General features: G+C 43.4%; 1 protein-coding gene across 12 annotated transcripts in view; it reads left to right on the forward strand.

Moving 5' to 3' along the window:
- Positions 1-18,266, forward strand: part of LOC137414383 (uncharacterized) — a 92,801-nt gene that overhangs the window by 17,186 nt on the left and 57,349 nt on the right. For all 12 annotated transcript variants that reach the window (XM_068099916.2, XM_068099911.2, XM_078770028.1 and 9 more), the window contains 3 exons: positions 3,392-3,487; positions 9,031-9,132; positions 12,981-13,091. In XM_068099916.2, the coding sequence (XP_067956017.1) occupies positions 3,392-3,487; positions 9,031-9,132; positions 12,981-13,091 (309 nt within the window). The remainder of the gene's footprint in view (positions 1-3,391; positions 3,488-9,030; positions 9,133-12,980; positions 13,092-18,266) is intronic.

The following is an 18,266-nucleotide window of genomic DNA, read 5'->3' on the forward strand; positions in this document are numbered from 1 at the left end:
CACGAGATTTGCCAAGGTTTGGACAGGAATCGCTTGCCATGCAGTGACAATAGCCTGCTGCAATTCACGCACAGTGGTGGGCTGCTGGACCAAGTTGTCGATTTGACGCGTTAATTCTGCCCACAAGTTCTCTATCGGATTCATATCCGGGGACATGGCAGGTCACTCCATATGCTCGACACCACGGTCAACAAGAAAGTGTTGGATCATGCGAGCACGATGAGGCCGTGCATTGTCATCTTGGAAGACAAAGTTTCCTCGAAAGGCTGCACGAGCAAATGGAAGCAATGTTTCTTCCAGAATGGCCCTGTACTTGAACTGGTTCAGGTTTCCATTCAGAACAACCAGGTCAGTTTTGCCCCCTGCATGAAAAGCAGCCCAAACGGTCACCCCACCACCTCCAGCTTGGACTCTTGGCACGATACAATCTTCGTTGTAGGCTTCATGCACTTGTCTGCATACTCGGACGTGGCCATCTTGACGATAGACCAGAAATCTAGACTCGTCATTGAAGGTCACGTGATTCCAGTGTCCTGGCTGCCATTGACGGTGCTCTCTGGCCCATTGCAATCGGCGCTGGCTGTGTTGTCTGGTCAGGCGTGGCTTTCTCAGGGGACGCCTGCCACGATAGCCTGCTTGAACCAGTCGTTGGTTGACTAGCCTTATGGATACAGGCACATTTGTCAGTTGCTGCCACTCAGCCCTAAGCCGATTAACTGACTTGGTACGGCCATTGCAGACTAACCGGTGCAGCTTGCGATCATCTCTCCTTGTGATTCTGCGGGGACGTCCTGTCCTCGGTATTGAAGTAGGGACACCCCTCTGAGCATTTCGTTTCAGGATCTTTGACACCTGACCTTGAGTGATGCCATACTGCCAAGCAATCGCACGCTGTTTCATGCCGGAATTTCGAAAGCCACCACTCCATGACAAACAGCATTGTCAAGTTGACGGACCATCTCCAGAGGAAGTGGCAATAACTTTTGTAGACGTGCAGCAGTTGTTTTCCACTAATACAGAACCAACAACCCTTATATACCCGATTGTGAAGCCAATCGTCAAATGTACCTGTCCTTACATTTTGTCACGCCACCTGTGATATTATCCTGTTATTGACTTCTTGCTGCGAAAGACAATCAGTGACATGGTTCTTTTGACAAAGAAATCACCGAAGCGTAAAAGAAACTCACCAGATTGATATACTGAGTTCAGAAAGTAAACCCGTCAAGAATAAAAAAAATATTCCATATTAAATGCCAAGTCTGTATATATATATATATATATATATATATATATATATATATATATATATATATATATATATATATATATATATAAAATATATATATATATATATATATATATATATATATATATATACATATATATATATATATATAATATATATATATATATATATATATAATATATATATATATATATATATATATATATATATATATATATATATATATATATATATATATATATATATATATATATATACATACATACATACATACATACATACATACATACATACATACATACATACATACATATTGCGAATCTCAACGTCGGCCCTTTTTCACTTTTCAAGGGGGGAATTAATCCCCTCGTCTATGACTGACCGACGTCCCTCCTGGGGAGGCAGGTGAGCAACCTCGTTCGCGACCGCAGACAAGATGTTAATTGCCGAGCGGATTAGCAGTCGCGGCACGAACCATTAGCAAGTAACTAGACCCGATTCTTAAACGTTGGCCAAATCGTGCCACAGGTATTCAATTGGGAAAAGACAAGGACGAACAGATGTGAGGAATCCAGAAGGTAAGGAAGAGCAAATATAATTTATTACTAATATTTACACAATCAAAGGAACCAAGGAGAAGGAAAGAAGCGAAAATAGTTTATGGAAGGATCAGAAGGACACAGAGCAATTCTAGCTTACCTAAGCAGTCTTACTTAAACCCAAGGACAACACAAAAGACGGACGACAGTCAAACTTACACGGGGATGATGACAGGAATGGCAGGAACGAATGGCTGGAAGGGGAGGAAGGTTCAGCTGGAGTTTTGCTCCCGCCCGGGACGTCGGGCTCGACCTCGACGGCCACCGATGCCACCGATCCCACAGCAATCTGGTTCCCGCATAGCAGCGGGTCGAAGCTGCGTGTCACAGGGGGGCCGGACCACGGTGGTCTCAAAGCTGCGGTTGGTTCACTCAACTCTCTCAGTGCTCACTCCTCCACTGAACTGAACTCTGCTGCTCCTCCTCCACTGAACTCAACTTCGGTCGGGGGGGCCGCGTGACGGGTTTTATAGCGCCACCCCCTGGAACGTTCGTGAAACTGCCCGATCGTTCTCTCTCCGCCCTCTCAAGCCAAACCCCTCGTGCTTGGTTGGTTGATCGGGGCTGGCTCACTCCTCCTTCCGATGACGAGGTGGAGACACGCCTTTCTTCTCCGAGCTGGCCGCGTGCTCAATGGCGGCAAATGCAGTTGGCAATGCGAATCACTGGTGATGATGCCAATAACCCCACCCAAAGTTACTGGCACTTCGAAGATGCCATGGGGGCGTCGGAGGGATCTATCTTATTTCATTCGATGCAATGCAGTGTCAACTAGTGGGAAACAGAGCCTTAAACTACATAGAATAAGAAATAACTATTTAGAAGGGTATATGATTCTCTACGTGCATGCGATGGATTAACTAAGGGGACGACCTTTGACCTTTACACACAAAACGGAGGTATTTACAACGATCATGACACTACTTACAATTGACAGAGGGTGATATTTACAACAATTCTCAAATCCGCAAATATATATATATATATATATATATATATATATATATATATATATATATATACATACACATACACATACACATACACATACACATACACATACACATACACATACACACATACACACACACACCCAAGGTCAGATCATGGGTACAAAATACCACAGTCACCCCAATCACCCCTCCCCTTTCTCACCCCCCCCATCTCCCCCCTTACCAAGGCCCTGGAGGGAAGCGTCTCCTGTAAACATTATTCTAACAGAAGAAAAGAGGAACAAAAGGGTGGAGATGCGCATGATTAAGCACATATTTGTGAGTTTAATGAGGAAATGTTATTTTAAGAAAGTGTGCATCCTGGAAGAGGTCGTGAGGGGTTGCAGGGTGGAGAGAGTTCGGCCTTGTGGTCTTATGGCCTTCGTTTGGCCTGCTTGTTGCCCAACTGCCACATTGTTTGGCAAATGACCTTTATGACCATTCCGTTGGTGACATAAGGTGTGCTGCTCAAGACACATATATTGAGTTATTGGTCTTTATCGAAAACTGCCTATATTTACAAAAGGTGCTTTTTTTTTTTTCACCTCCAGATTCATTCATAAAGGTGAAAGTGAAAACTGAAGTAGATATAGATGAACGCTTGGATGACTCCAAACCTTCATTCCTTGAAAGTCGTCATCATGAAGGTTTGTGTTAATGGCCATATATTTTGCTTTTCTTTGCAGTTTGATGATTACGAACCTTTGGGTATTTAAAATTAATAACCTTTGAATAATGACTTCGAGAACTAGAATGGCACTCGGTAGAGCACATAGTCTCGCTCATTCTGATTGGAAATACCATCGTTAATTGAGCACGATACTATTATAGCCCACTACTATTATAGTCCGTATACTTGTATCATCCATGTGCCCTGTTATATCGCATACCTAGTCATTATCCATAACTTTATTGATTATTAGGATATTTAATGACCACTTTTCTTCACATTGAGGCTAAATTGCATCAGTGAAGATGAATATGAAAAACATTTCAAGCTACATTCCTCATAACCAGTTGATCATATGTATGAAGTTTCACATTGATCTGTTATGTGGTTTTGGAGAATAAGATTTTTGGCGTTTTGTATTTTCAATTCAATATGGCCGCCAAATCACGTGACCAATGATGTCAGAAATTTAATTCTTCACTCACATTGGGTCGTATCGTTCACTGACATTGGGTTTTTTTTTTTTTTTTTTTTTTTTTTTTTTTTTATACTCACATTGGGTCGTATATCAGATATAGGAAGTTTCAGATTTTTCAGATTAGGATTTCAATGCAACCAATTATGGCTGCAATAACACTTCACCGATTACTTCATTGTTATTACTCTATATATCCGACGGGGAGTTGATCACGTGCCGAGTTTCAACTATTTTGTTGAGCGGTTTTGGAGATAATGTCCAATCTTTTTTTCCTGTAATCAAATATGGCTGCCATACCATGTGACCTTTGACACACAACACATCACATAAATAATAATAAACATAGGACCACTGGACCTGCAGCTTATCTGGGCCCTCGCCTAATGTAACCCAAATGTGGTAGCATTATGACGGGTGTGTCTGGAGAAGGTTTTTGAAGGAATTTACGCGATTTTCCCAAACATTGACTAAGCCAGCCATTTTGACACACTTCCGGTCAAGTGCTCAGCATGACCTCTGCAATTTAACATGTTGTAACCCCTACACTGGCCTAATGCTGTAACCCAAATTTTGTTGCATTCTGACTGATGAGTCTAGAGAAGAAGATTTTTGAAGGAATTTACGTGACCGCCATTTTGACCTACTTAAAGTCAGGCGACAGAAATGAGCTTTTCAATCCCAGTTACCAGTACGGAGCAGAACCTTGTTGCCAAATTTTAGCTGGATCGGCCCAGCAGTTTGTCCGGAGAAGTCGAAATAGGTGACGGACAGTGAATGATGACAATTCCTTATCTGGAATTCCATTTCAGATTAAGCTAATAATACTGTTACGGTTTTTGAAATTTACCCCGGGGAAGAGCGTTCATGTACACGTAGGATTCTCCTGAATGAGTTTTTTTTTTTTTTTTTTTTTTTTTTTTTTTTTGTATACAAGATCGAGGCTCGTGAAAGAGCGAAAGTTGTTTCATTAACTTATGTGGTAGGTAGACCTTTGCCCTTTACCTGGTGAGTTGAAGGGGGGAAATGCATTTAGGTTAGTCTGTGTGTTCCCAGTGTGATGTCTTCCCATTTGCTGCTTTTAATCTCTTCACGACACCAATAATCCACTTCACCAAACCTCAATTCAACAATCCCTCTTTCACCCTATCGATCTTGCCTTCAATCCCACAGTCGGTTTATTTTCGTCCTTCGGTCCGTCTGTACATTTGATTCACTCACTCGGTTATTCCTTCCTTCATTCAATTAATGTGTTCATCCGTCCCCTCACCATTCTGATCCCTCATTCTTTTATAATTCACATTCATCCATCTGTTCATCCGTCCGTCCATCCATCCCATACTCCTCGGTCTCCAAGCCACCACCACCTGCCGTCATAACCCGTACGGGCGAATGAATCCCTCAATGTCAGACAATTAATCCTCCGGACCAGTCGTGTTACATTCCCACATTCTTCCTTCCCTGCACTCCCACATTAGTCACATGGGACAACACTTCTCAAACATGCACAGTATAAAGGAGCATTTGCATGTGCGAAGGAGTGGCAAGATTGCCGGTGGATGCTGGGTCATTCGAGTATTTGCACGCAAGGGAGCGTGGTGAGGCGGGGCTTCGCGTCACTATCCGAACTTCACTACGCGGGGATTTTCCACAGCACCATCGCTCCACCCGCACCTGTCGGACACACACCAATGGGAAAGATGCTTGCGTGAAGTTTGCTACCTCGAAGCCAAGCCCAGCGTGGCATGTATAGAGGCCAGGACTCGACTCGGTTTGTGGTTGTTTGTCGATGCACCAGGGACACGAGAACATCTCGGACTGCTGACTCAGTGATCGCCTGCTGGAGCGGGGATTGAGTTGAATCAGGCTGCGCTGGGGTATGGGACGCAGGAGCGACTCTTGCCGGAGGCGAGTGGCCCACGAACCAAGGGCTCGGTGAAGTCCCTGAGGTGTTGCACAGCTACTCTCACTACATGCTTCAGGCACAACGCTATCACTCCACCATCTAACCCCTCACCCACTAACCACTCTCTCCCCCCAACCCCCATCATCCTCCTCCTCCCACTTATAACCGTTGGTACTAGTCAGGGGATCCATTCCATTCAAAACATTAATTATTTGAACCATTGTTCCAGCAACCAAAGGATCCAACTCGAATTTCACAACTATCAGGGATGCCTCGTTGTGGTAGTTGTTCCCCACCCTACTCCCTACCCTCCCAACACAAATCGGGTGTCAAATCTTCCCCATTCTTCCCTGCTGCCTGAATTTGTCAGGGCAGTGTGGTTACGGTCAAAGTGCCGATCGGTTCCCATGGACCAGCCCTTTCCATCTTGTCTCTGTCTCTTTCTCTTTCTCTCTCTGTGTCTCTCCCTCTCACTCTCTCCAAATCTGTTGTGGCCCTGACTTCGTGAAGGTGGGAGTACACCATCCTGGATGTAGGGGATCTCTGGGTCGCTCCTGCAAGATCGATCGGCTGTCTCCGTGTTACGGGCTTTTTTGAGGGAACTGTCTCGAGCTACACAACAACAACAACAACAACAACAATAACAGTAACTGGAATTTCATCTAGACCGGTTGCTTTCACACCTGGGCTATCAGGAGTGATCGTAAGCACTTCAAGTGTGATTGCAGTGAAATGGAAGTCTGATGTCTTCAGAGAGCGTTAAATGTATCTCAGGAGGTGGTGGTGCATTCACAATTACACAAAATAAGTGTTTATATCATTCATGCACTCCAATTGTGTGTCTCCAGCTCGGTTGAGTGCATTACGACCCCTTCGACCAGTGAGAACATTGATGGCGCTCCACACGTCACATCCTTTTGCTTCACTTGAGGCTGATGAGTCCAACCTGATGACGTCATCAACAGCCGCTTTCTATCTCTCCATGTACACTGTGGCAAGGCTAAGAGTAGCTGCATCTGCTTTTTTTTTATCTCTCCCCGAACGACGGAGATTCTCATATCGTGGCCTGGCTCGTTTTGACTTTTGGATCCTCATCCCAAACCACTGTGGCATTCTTAACCTTCTTCATAAGCGGGATGGTCTGTTCAGCAGCTGCCTGAATGGCCGATGTCATGTCCTTGTTACGAGTATGTTGGGCCCACAACATCTTCCAGCAGAACCAAGTTCTGCAGTGCTGCGTTGAACTCTTAGAGAATCGATGCCGATTGCCCCATTTCTGCATCCATCAAATATCACCTTGGTTTTAATTTTGGTTGTTTGAACAATGGGTCTTTCAGTTTCACAGTGCAATGTAATAATTTATGATCGGTCTTCAAAAACAAAACTCCCACTGTGTCACAGTTTGAGATGCAATTATATTCCTGATGTCTGATCAGGGTGTGATCTAACTCAGACAGCCTTGTGGTGGTGTTTCTGTTAGTTGGAATTTGATTTTGTTTCGTGCCTCTTGCATCCAACAAAACTGCCAAGGTGGGATTCTGATTTCCTAAAAATGGTGTTAGCAGAGATAAGATCATGTCATTTGACAAAATCACGGAGTATCTGTGTCTACATTCTTACGTACATGCGGGTGGACGAATAGTGCTTGTGCAGATTTTCTCGGTCACGTTCAGATCTCAGAGAACAAGAGTCGTGTCTCTTCCAGGCTGACAGAAAGTCAAGAAGTCCACAGAGTCCTCCGCATGAGCCACAGTTGGTCTGTACATGCAAAACAGATGCAAGTTTCTTGTTAGTTTAATGTCAACACGAAGAACTCGATGTGACGATTTATGACAAATCAAATGATGGCGCGGATGAGGACTGACTAGGACTTCTACATCACTGTGTCCATGATGATTATCAGAGGTATTAAGCAGGGTCCATCCTTCACCAAGGTCTTGTTGTTGCAAACCTTCTTTTGCGACCATAGATAATTATTGAACCATGCGGAGGCCTAGAGACGAGTTGGAGAGTTGTGCGGCCATTCTGTGTCTCTCGCAATTAAGGATACCAATATGTAGGGTATCTGGGACTCGAGGAGTTTCAAAGTCTGTAGGATCCTTTTTGGACAAAATGCTTTTGGTTTTCTTGGGTCTCGGGTTCCTCTCCCTCCTCCACTCTTTACGCCTTTGAATGCTTCTACCTCTGCGTCTTGTCCTGCCCTGCATCATCTGGGGAGAGCGGCACTCCTGGGTTGTTTGTGGTGGGCGGGATTGTTCCCCACCAGGAGGAATCGGCATCGTATTTTTATGAAGTTGTAAAAATACACCACCCTAAAAATACACCATCCATCAGAGTAATCAATAGAATATTCTCCAATGGGAGTCCCTCCTATGTTTTACGGTTTCGCATCAATCGGACAAGCGGTTGCAGAGGAAAAAAATTTCAAAGTGAAAATATATAGACGCAGACACAGACAGACAGGGGCGTTACAATAGTCTTGCAACCCCTTTGGCAAGACTAATAAATTAGCCACTTTGGCAACTCAATTTATCATCGGTCCATTATACTCTTCGCTCAGGCAACTTATTTTTAACCAAAAAATAATCTGCCATAGCTGTGTCCTGCTATTTACTACCAGGGATGTTGTGTTGTTTTGGAGATCATCTGTGTGTTTTCTCATGCAGTGTATGTTTTGAAAGGGAAATTGGCAAATTCAAACTGATGCATTGAAAGTTTTGGAACTTCTTCATACTAACCTTTTTATCAACTGCCAAGATGATGGTGATAAATCGCTGGTCTAGTAAAGTTGATACACTTCTTTCCGTGGATTTGGTAAAACTTTATAGCTGATTGGCGATGCTTGTCGTTGGGCAACCAGCTTGTTTTCTGATTTATCCTCAACTTGTTTGGTTTCATACAAAACAGATAGTTGTCTAATGGACTGGAGTATTGGTATTTGTGTGATTGACAATATACCACAGCATTAGCTTTGTTCTATGCACTTCTGGGAATTTGAGTACTTTCACGTGCATGTGGTGGGTTTGATTTATTTCCTACATGAACACTTCACATTATTATTCATCGACTCAGGAGATATGAGCTTCCTTGTATTTGACGCACGAGTGCCAAAATTTTACAATTTGTGCTTTTTTTTCAGGACTACTGGAAAAGGTGAAGACTGAGCCTGATGCATATGCACATGTGGATATACAGGAAACAAAAGCATGTCAAGAGTCACGACTTGAAAGCCATTGTGAAGGTTCGTAGCATTTCTCATACATGTTGATTTTGATATCTATGCACCAAGTTTGTCCGTACCGAGCTCTACCCTTATCTACATCATTAAATTAATGGCATTCCGTCCCATGCACTCAGCTTTGCGCACACATTGAAGTCTGGTTGTAAATTTTGCATGAAAATGCATATCTTTTATTTGTCCCCTACCGGTGTACACCGGAGGGGACTATAGGTTTGCACTCCGTCTGTCAGTCTGTCAGTCCGTCACGCAAAGAACAGCTTTCCGGACTTTGTTTCTAAACTCTTAATGCTAATGATTTCAAACTTGGTACATGGTTTCCTCATGATAAGTTACAGATCAAGTTCTAACTTTACGACGTTTCGATCATTTTTGACAGTTATGGCACTTTGAACTTTGGTAATTTCCCCGACAGACTGCTGGTAGGGGACATGTATTGCAGCGGAATACTCAGAATGCTTGTTTTTAATGGTGATTCTGTAGAGAGAAAATTCCTCTTCTCACAGTCTTATCAGATCTTTGGCAGGGTTCACATGGTCCTTGAAATTCCTGGAAAAAGGAAAAAGTATTTTCCAGTATTGTAATGTCATAAAAATATACTTGTCCAAGTCCTCAAACTCCTGGAAAATCGCATTCTCGATGTAAATGTGTACCGTGTAGTGCCACCTGGTGGTGGTGGCAGAGGTAGGGTGAAACCTACATGATATCTTTACCTATAAAAGGCAAAATTCTCTCTGTCTGTATGTGTTCTATGCACGACTGTTGTGGAACAATTTATGTACATAAACAAAGCCATGTCCACGCATTGATCACGTGTAAAAATTTAATAACACTGGGAAAATACTCATTCGGTTACAACAGAAATACATAGTATAGCCAACTCACACAGCACAAGGACCCCGGGTCGAAACGAGTATTCTTCCCCAATTCCGCTGTTTTTGCTTCATTTATAGTAATTCAAGACAAAGGGAGAAGATTTGGTTGGGTCCTCACCGTGGGAGGGGGTAGGGGGGAGGAGATCGGGGGACGAGGGATTCTGATAAATTAGGGAGGGGTAGATTTGGGGACGAGGGATTCTGATGGATTAGGGAGGGGTAGATTGGGGGACGAGGAATTACTGATAAAGTAGGGAGTGGGGAGGGAGTAGATCGGAGGATGAGAGATCATTAATTAAGCCATTAATTAAGATGAGGGATTAAGATTAAGCTCAGTGGGTCACTTAATGAGAGAAGAAGGTTGTCTTTGCACAACAAAGCTTTCACAGATCTTATCCCCAAATTAGTATTTACACAGAACTGAAAATGAATGGGAGATATGTATATCGTTCCATCACAAAGGCAACTCTTGAGTCAACCAGAGTCTGAGTTATACTCCTAAATTCCTAAGCTTGATTAAAATGTAATACAATAAATACATATGTATATATACACGCATCCTTAATAATATAATGTGTCCTTTTTCTACAAGATTCTTATAAACTAAAGCGTAGTATTGTTAAGATTCATTAAAGAACTGAACTATTTCTATCTCATTAACAATACATCGGAGTTTGTTGTCATTATAATGCATTTTATTAATTAAGAGGACGAGGGACAGGTTTCAATTGGAATGCCCGTGATAACTCGCTTACTTAGAAGGTTTATACTTCTACAACGACCACATATTTTAAGTTACGAACTCCAAACTCAGGGTACAAATACAACTTTGTGTGGAGGGTAACATAAACTATGTGGCTGCTACCTCACGTAGGGGTGTGGGCAGCTGGGAGGGCTTAAATTATCTATGTAAATGTGTACCTTGTAGTGCCACCTGGTGGTGGTGGCAGAGGCTATTACAATTTCTTTTTTTACCTGGGCAACACTGAGGTCAAAGCATTCTTTGCACAGGTAAATTTGTCCTCCTTCCCTTCTCCCACCCCCAAAACAGAGGGCTTGTTAAAGCCCTCCCCCAAAATATGTATTTGCAATATATCTCACCCCTCCATCTCCTCTCTTCGTCCTCCCCTCCGTACTCCCCTCCCTTTCCACTTCCCCTCTTCCCTTCCCCTCTTCCCTTCCCCTCTTCCCTTCCCCTCTCCCCTCTCCCCTCTACCCTCTACCCTTCCAACCCCCGTGCCCTACCCCATCCCTACCCCTCCTCCTCCCCGGGTAATGTCGGGTACTTTTGGTAGTATATAACAAGACCGATAGTCTAACAACGGCATAGCCAGGCTTGTTTGATACTTTAGTTGAATAGGATAGTATGACCTGGGTGGAGATATCAGTCAGCAGTTAGAAATAATGCAAGTATTTAATTATTTTGACTTCAGGCATGGACAGCCGTTCCGTGAATGACTTTGGTTAAAAAATACGGTGAATGGCAAACGGTGAACCAATCAATTCCACCTTCCTGTGCCACCTCCAGGCGAACGTCAGGCATTGACACCAGGTTTGTGAATGACGGGTTAAAAAAAAACGTACCCAGTCTGAATGTTGCTATATCCAGTCAATAACACGAAACTGCAAATGGGGAATCCGCGAATGTCATGAATGGAAACCCTTGGTCATTTCCTCATTCTGCTTTAAACTCAATATCTCTATATTTTCATTACAAACAGCATCATTCATCATTCCAATCAAAAATTAATACGATGGTATTAATATATCAAAATATAATGTTAAACATGACTCTATTGAGATATCAAACCAGAAAACTGTCTGTTCACTTCCAGATTTGGGAGCAAAGTCCATGTCAATCGCATTTCAAAATCATAATTGTATTGAGGAATTTCTGAAACCTCCTACCTCCCTTAAGACATGCTCTGGGACCCCAAAACGTGCCACAGAAGGTTATTATATTTTCTTTTAGTAAAATCTGCAACTGTAATGGCTACTAAATGCATCCCCCTGTCATGTGACCAGATCCTCAGCTCTGATTGGTGTATACTTGTGGTTACATACGGACAGGCAAGCGGTGTTCTAGATGGCATTGCCCTACGGGCTACTTTAAAAAAATATATGTATGTGTGTATGGTATTTTCAAATTCTCTGATGTTTTCTCCAACATTGCTCTATCTCTCTCTGCTCTCTCAGTCCTTCCACCCTCCCCAACAACTGTTGGATGCATGCATTCTGTTTGTAACCCCTCCTGGTTAAACTTTCAAAATATGGTTGATTGCACACCGACGTTTTTATTCTTCACTTCTCCCGTCTATGAAATCACCTTTCGGAGGCTGTTCTGTCTCGTTCTTCCTTCCGACACCAAGTAAGCAGTGTCCAGCCACATTGCCATCCACATTTCTGATCCATGATCCTCATTACCCCCATTAACGTTCCCTAACTGAAACATTTTACTTGTTTCCTCTCTTCCTCCCACTCTTCTTTCCTGTTTGTATATTCCCATAGTTACACCTTGCTCTTCCATAAGCCTCACTCCTTCAAAGAAAAAAAAAAGGAAAAGGAGCAAGAAAGAAACTTTATCTTGATCGCAAGCCTCAAAATATTTGTATACTTAAAGAACCTTCGTAATCAGTAAGCAATTGACTGATTTTCATATTGCCTGGTTCATAAGCTGGGCTTCGTTCTTTAGACATTGACACTTTCATCCCGGAACCTCTCCACGCGGATAATGCTGACGTGCAAACACATAAATATGGAGACCGACGTGTGTAAGAAAATGCACGGACACATTTTTGTTGGAGCACATTTCTTTGCATTCATCATATTTACTCTTTAACATTTGACATTATCTTGAAGTTCTGAAAACCAACCAGAAGTACTGTGCAATATACTACGTTCACTGGATCCTATGTAACGTAAATAATGTGACCCCAAATTTCTAAAACATGTTTTTTTTGTGTTTTTCTTTTCTAGATTTATTGTGGAAGGTGAAATTGAAAACTGAGTCGAACTTAGATGAACACCTGGATGTACTCTTACCAAAAGAGTCCAAACTTTCATTGCTTCAGACCCATCACCATGAAGGTTTGTGATAATGCCTAAGCATTTTGCTTTGTATAGTTTGATAATCAAGTTTGTGTTTTATAAAAAAAGGATAATACAATCTATATAATAAAGCAGGACTATCTTGTCTGTATGTCCTCAAACTACTACCTCAGTTTTGGGGCTAGCCCTGCCAAACTTTCTGTGGGACCCTTTGGTGTCCAAACGGATGTCATAATGTGGGTGGGAGGTTTTATACGTTTCTCAATACAATTATGAGTTTGAGTTTCCACCCATACGAAACTGCTCTCTCTCTCCAAATGTAAACACATTCGCAGTTTCGCCATTTACCGCATGTGGAAACATTTGCTGGTCGGTAAACCATTGTCATTGTTATCCGCTTCATCATAATCAAGGCACATTGATTTTGCACAGTACTACTCTCACAATTTTAGGTTCAGCACCACCCATTTTTCAAAAAATGCACCACCATTTAAACTAAACACATAAACTGTTCAGCATGGCAGAGGTATGTGCTCTACCAAATTGTACCTGCTTCTGGTTGAACCTGTTTTGGAAAAAAGGTTTAATATTATGTGTAGTCCAGCAGCTCATCAGGACAAAATGATATCGTAGCACAAAATTTGGCACTTGGTTAAGTTTTGCCGAGATCCTCCATGTCTCTCGGTTCCTGCTCTCAAATGTTGTGTTTGTGTCCTTCCCCCTCTCTCCCCATATTGTCTACCGCTCCCGATGTTATTTGTTTTATGTGTCGGTTTGTTGGTTATGTGTCGGTTTGTCGGTTTGTCTTTCTGTGTGATAAATGTTCGCTCTTTCACGAGCCTCGATCTTGTATACAAAAAAAAATCTTAGGAGCATTCCTTGGTCTGTCATACTATGAAATTGTAGTATAACTAATTGACTATCTGAGTGTTATTAAAGCTGGGGTGCGGGACAGTCTTGGTTATTTGGGCATGCATATACTTTCAGGCGTATGCTAGTTTGTGCACTTGAAAAGTCAAGAGCGAATTTTGAGATATGCTCACCAAAGCTGGTATACAAGTCTGTCTTCACATGCTCCGACGAAACAATTAATTTGAGGTGAAAGGGTCAAAGGTAAAGGTCAAATGCATCTTCTGGGTTCATTATGATGTCTAATTTTTTTACGCAAAGTGTAAATAGGATCACCAAATGTACTATAGAACCCAGTACCTTTAAGTTCACAGAGGACATTAAACATTGGGAAGATTACGTTCACGATAGACTCTGACCTGACTTTGAAGCGGTCACTGAACAACAACAACAACATGCATTTTAAAGGCCATTTTCCCTGCTAGAGCGGGGGTTAGCCTTGCGGTCCCAATGACAATCTTCTCCATTTTGCCCTATTTTCTGCATCTCTCCTTGTTAACCCCCTTGCCCGCATTTCTTCTTCCACCATCTTTAGCCAAGTCTTTCTCGGTCTTCCCCGTCTTCTACTTCCTTCTACATTCATTTCCATCACTCTTCTCAACCAGTCACTTTCATCCTTCCTCAACACATGACCAAACCATCTCAACCTGTTCCTCTTCACAGCATCAATCACAGACTCTATTCCCATCATCTTTCGCAATTCATCATTTGTCTTCCTCTCTCTCAACGATACTCCGCACATCCGTCGAACCCTTCGCATTTCCACCCTTTCCAACCTTCGTTGCTGCTCTACGTTCATTACCCATGTCTCGCTCCCATAAATCATAACACTTCTCACACATGCAGCATACACCTTTCCCTTCAGCTTCAACGACACTCCCCTCATCATCAGCACGCCACTCAATTCCCGAAACTTCTTCCATGCACATCTCACTCGAGCAACCGTTGCCGAGTCTGATCCACCTTCTCCATTCAGCATGTCTCCGAGGTAGCAAAATGTTTTCACACCTTCCAGCTTCACGCCGTCTCCAAGATCCAACTCAACATTTCCTCCATCTGCAGCTCCCTCTGTGCACACCTTACATTTGAATGTAGCTGCCACACTGGTTAATGACCCTCTCAGACCACTACATTTTTGATGAACCCACTCAGCGCACATTGTACACTGAATGGAGTTCACTCCGACACCCTTCCTACACACAGCACAGGGCCACTTCCCAGTTCTTTCCACCTCACCACATGCTTTACCACTTGCCATCACCTTCGTCTTTCCGATATTCACCTTCAGACCTTTTGTCTCCATACATTCCTTCCACGTGTTCATCTTTTCCTTCAGTCCATCCATACTTTCCGCAATCAACACCAGATCATCTGCATACAATAACTCCCACGGTAAACCCTCCTTTACGTTCTGAGCCAGCACCTCCATCACAGCTACAAATAGTAGTGGACTTAGTACCGACCCCTGATGCACTCCCACCTTCACCTCAAACTCACCACTGTTCCCGTCCTTCGTCCTTACAGCTGTGCGCGCTCTTTTGTACATCACTACTCTGATCAACCATTCCTCCACTCCTAACTTCCTCAATGCCCATGTCAATACTTTGCGTGGAACCCGATCGAATGCTTTCTCCAGATCAACAAACCCAAGAAACAACTTCTTCCTCTTCTCCATGTACTTCTCCTGCAACTGCCTCACAATGAAAAGCGCGTCTGTCGTTCCTCTTCCTGGCATAAATCCAAACTGCATTTCGTCGATCTTCACTTTCTTCCTTATCCTCCTCTCCAACACCTTTTCCAATACCTTCATTCCATGCTCCAATAACTTTATCGCTCGGTACGAGCCACACTCCAGAGGGTCACCTTTCCCCTTGTATAGAGGGACGAGGGTACTCAGTTCCCAATCCACTGGAATGCGGCCTTCTTTCACCACCAGATTACAGATCTCTGTCATTCTCTTCACACCCCAACTTCCTGCTGCCTTCAACATATCTCCCACAACTCCCGTCGGCCCTCCCGCTTTTCTACCCTTCATTGCTTTTATCGCTTCCTCAACTTCCTTCTCAGTTATCTTCTCTGCCGGTCCTAAAACTGGGTTACTCTCTATGTTGCCATCCCATTCATTCTCTGTATTCAACAGCATTTCCATATATCTTTTCCATCTTCCTTTAATTCCATCTGGGTCGACAACGATTTGTCCCACTTCATCCTTCAAGCAGCTCACCCCCATCACATCACACCTCTCTTTCGCTATCTGCTTTGCAATCCTGAATACTGCTTTCTGACCCTCTTCCGAATCCAAGCGTTCTCCGAACATTTTCCTACATGCCTCCTGCGCCTTTGCTACCTCTTTCTTTGCAGCCTTCCTGGCTGCCTTATAACTTTCAAGCTCTGCTGTTTCTGCTCCCGTACCCTTCGCCTTCTGCCACTCCTTGAACTTCTTCCTCTTCTCATCAATCCTCTTTCCAACTTCATCATCCCACCACCATGTTTCCGAGTGCCTCGGTGGTCCTTTTGTCCATCCACATACCTCACCAACGGCTCCCAACAGACTAGCTTTCATTGACATCCAACCACTTTCAAGCTCAACCACATCATCCTCGACCCTACTCAGCCTCTCTTTTAATGCCTCCCTTAATGTCACCTCTTTCAACCTCCACACCTTCATTCTCAGTTGGTACTTCACCCGCCGAGCTCTCCTCGCACCTTTCACCCTTACGTCGCAGACAACCAAGTGGTGCTGTGAAACAGCCTCCTCCCCCGGGATCACCTTTGTGTCTCGGAGGTGCCCCCCTATCTCGCCTACGCACCATCAGGTAGTCAACGGTTGTCGTCGACCCACCTGACGTGTATGTAACAAGCTTATTGTCCTCTTTCTGGAACTGAGTATTACAAATCAACAAATCAGCTCCATCAGCAAACTCCAAAATCCTTTCACCTTCTCCATTTCTCACACCATATCCGTAACCCCCATGAACTCCATCAAAACCATCCATACTCCTTCCCACATGTCCATTTAGGTCTCCTCCTACCACAACAACTTCCTCATCTTTCACGTTTTCCATCAGCTTCTCTATCGCACACCAGAACTTGTCCTTCTCTTCATCGCTCCGACCAACCTGCGGAGCATATCCCGAGATGACGTTCACCAAGAGCTTTCTAATCATCATTTTCACCATCATTCACTGAACGTAATCCTATAATATGACACAGAAATTGCTACTCTAAATATATCAGTGCCCATAATCTTAAATTTGCAAAGAGATGGAACTCTTTGGAGGGGGGAGGAGGAGCAGGAGTCAAGTGTATTCTACTCTCCGAACTTGGGAAGGAAGTGGATGTTCAACCAAGGCTCCCTACTTCAGCCAGATGAATGGCAGTGGTTTATATTATATATTGGATGGAATGATGACCATGGAAATGGTGAAAACAAGGGGATGAACTACATTTGGAGTATTAGGAGATGGGTACTAGGATATCCTCACTGCCTCATTTAGCCAAGAGGGCTTTGACAGTCAACATTGTTTTTTGACCGATATGACAGACAAGAGTCTATCTAAACAGGAGAGCATGTCAAACTCCTTTGGAAGTGAAGATCACTGGAAAAACACCCCAATCCCAAAGCAATGGGCCAAGCACATCAGCAATCCTGTCAACAAGACCAATGTGGTTTCATTTCGGAGTGACTGCTAGAATCGCAATGGCTCCAAGATGCTGCTGGTTTGAAAGAGGGTCATTCATGCTGGTGGATTTAAGGATTGCATGGATGATGTGTCCAATATCATTAGGTCAGTTACAGTCTTCGAATAACTCAGATCTGATCATGAGGAAGCAGACACCCACATGATATTGCATGCATTCCATGCTTCTACAGACCGCACAAGAGTAATCAAACAGTCCCCATGATGCAGATGCGGCCGTCCGAAGATGCGGCAGATACGGCCTCACTATAGAACTCTTTCACACTGACACAAAAGACATGCTACACCACATACTATTGTATAGTGTTGTAAAAAGGCTGGGTCAAACAATGTGCTCTGCTCTTCCAGGCTTCCATTCTGTCTTTAATTTGATTGAGAGTGTCTTTAATGTCGACTGAAAGTTTCCTCAGCTTGGATTCCATATGACTGCACTGTCCAAAAAACATTATTAACGAGAGCAATGCGATTGCGTCGCCAATATGCCTCTGCGTAGTCCCTGCCCGTGACAACGGTTAGATGCCCTCGTTGACTGTCCTAAAAATAAACAAGTTTGATTTAAATCACTTCAGCTGTTCTCCAGTGTCACATTTTTACCAGACATGAC

Source organism: Myxine glutinosa, chromosome 1 (genome assembly GCF_964187855.1).
Source record: "Myxine glutinosa chromosome 1, kmMyxGlut1.1, whole genome shotgun sequence".
NCBI classification, from domain to species: domain Eukaryota; kingdom Metazoa; phylum Chordata; class Myxini; order Myxiniformes; family Myxinidae; genus Myxine; species Myxine glutinosa.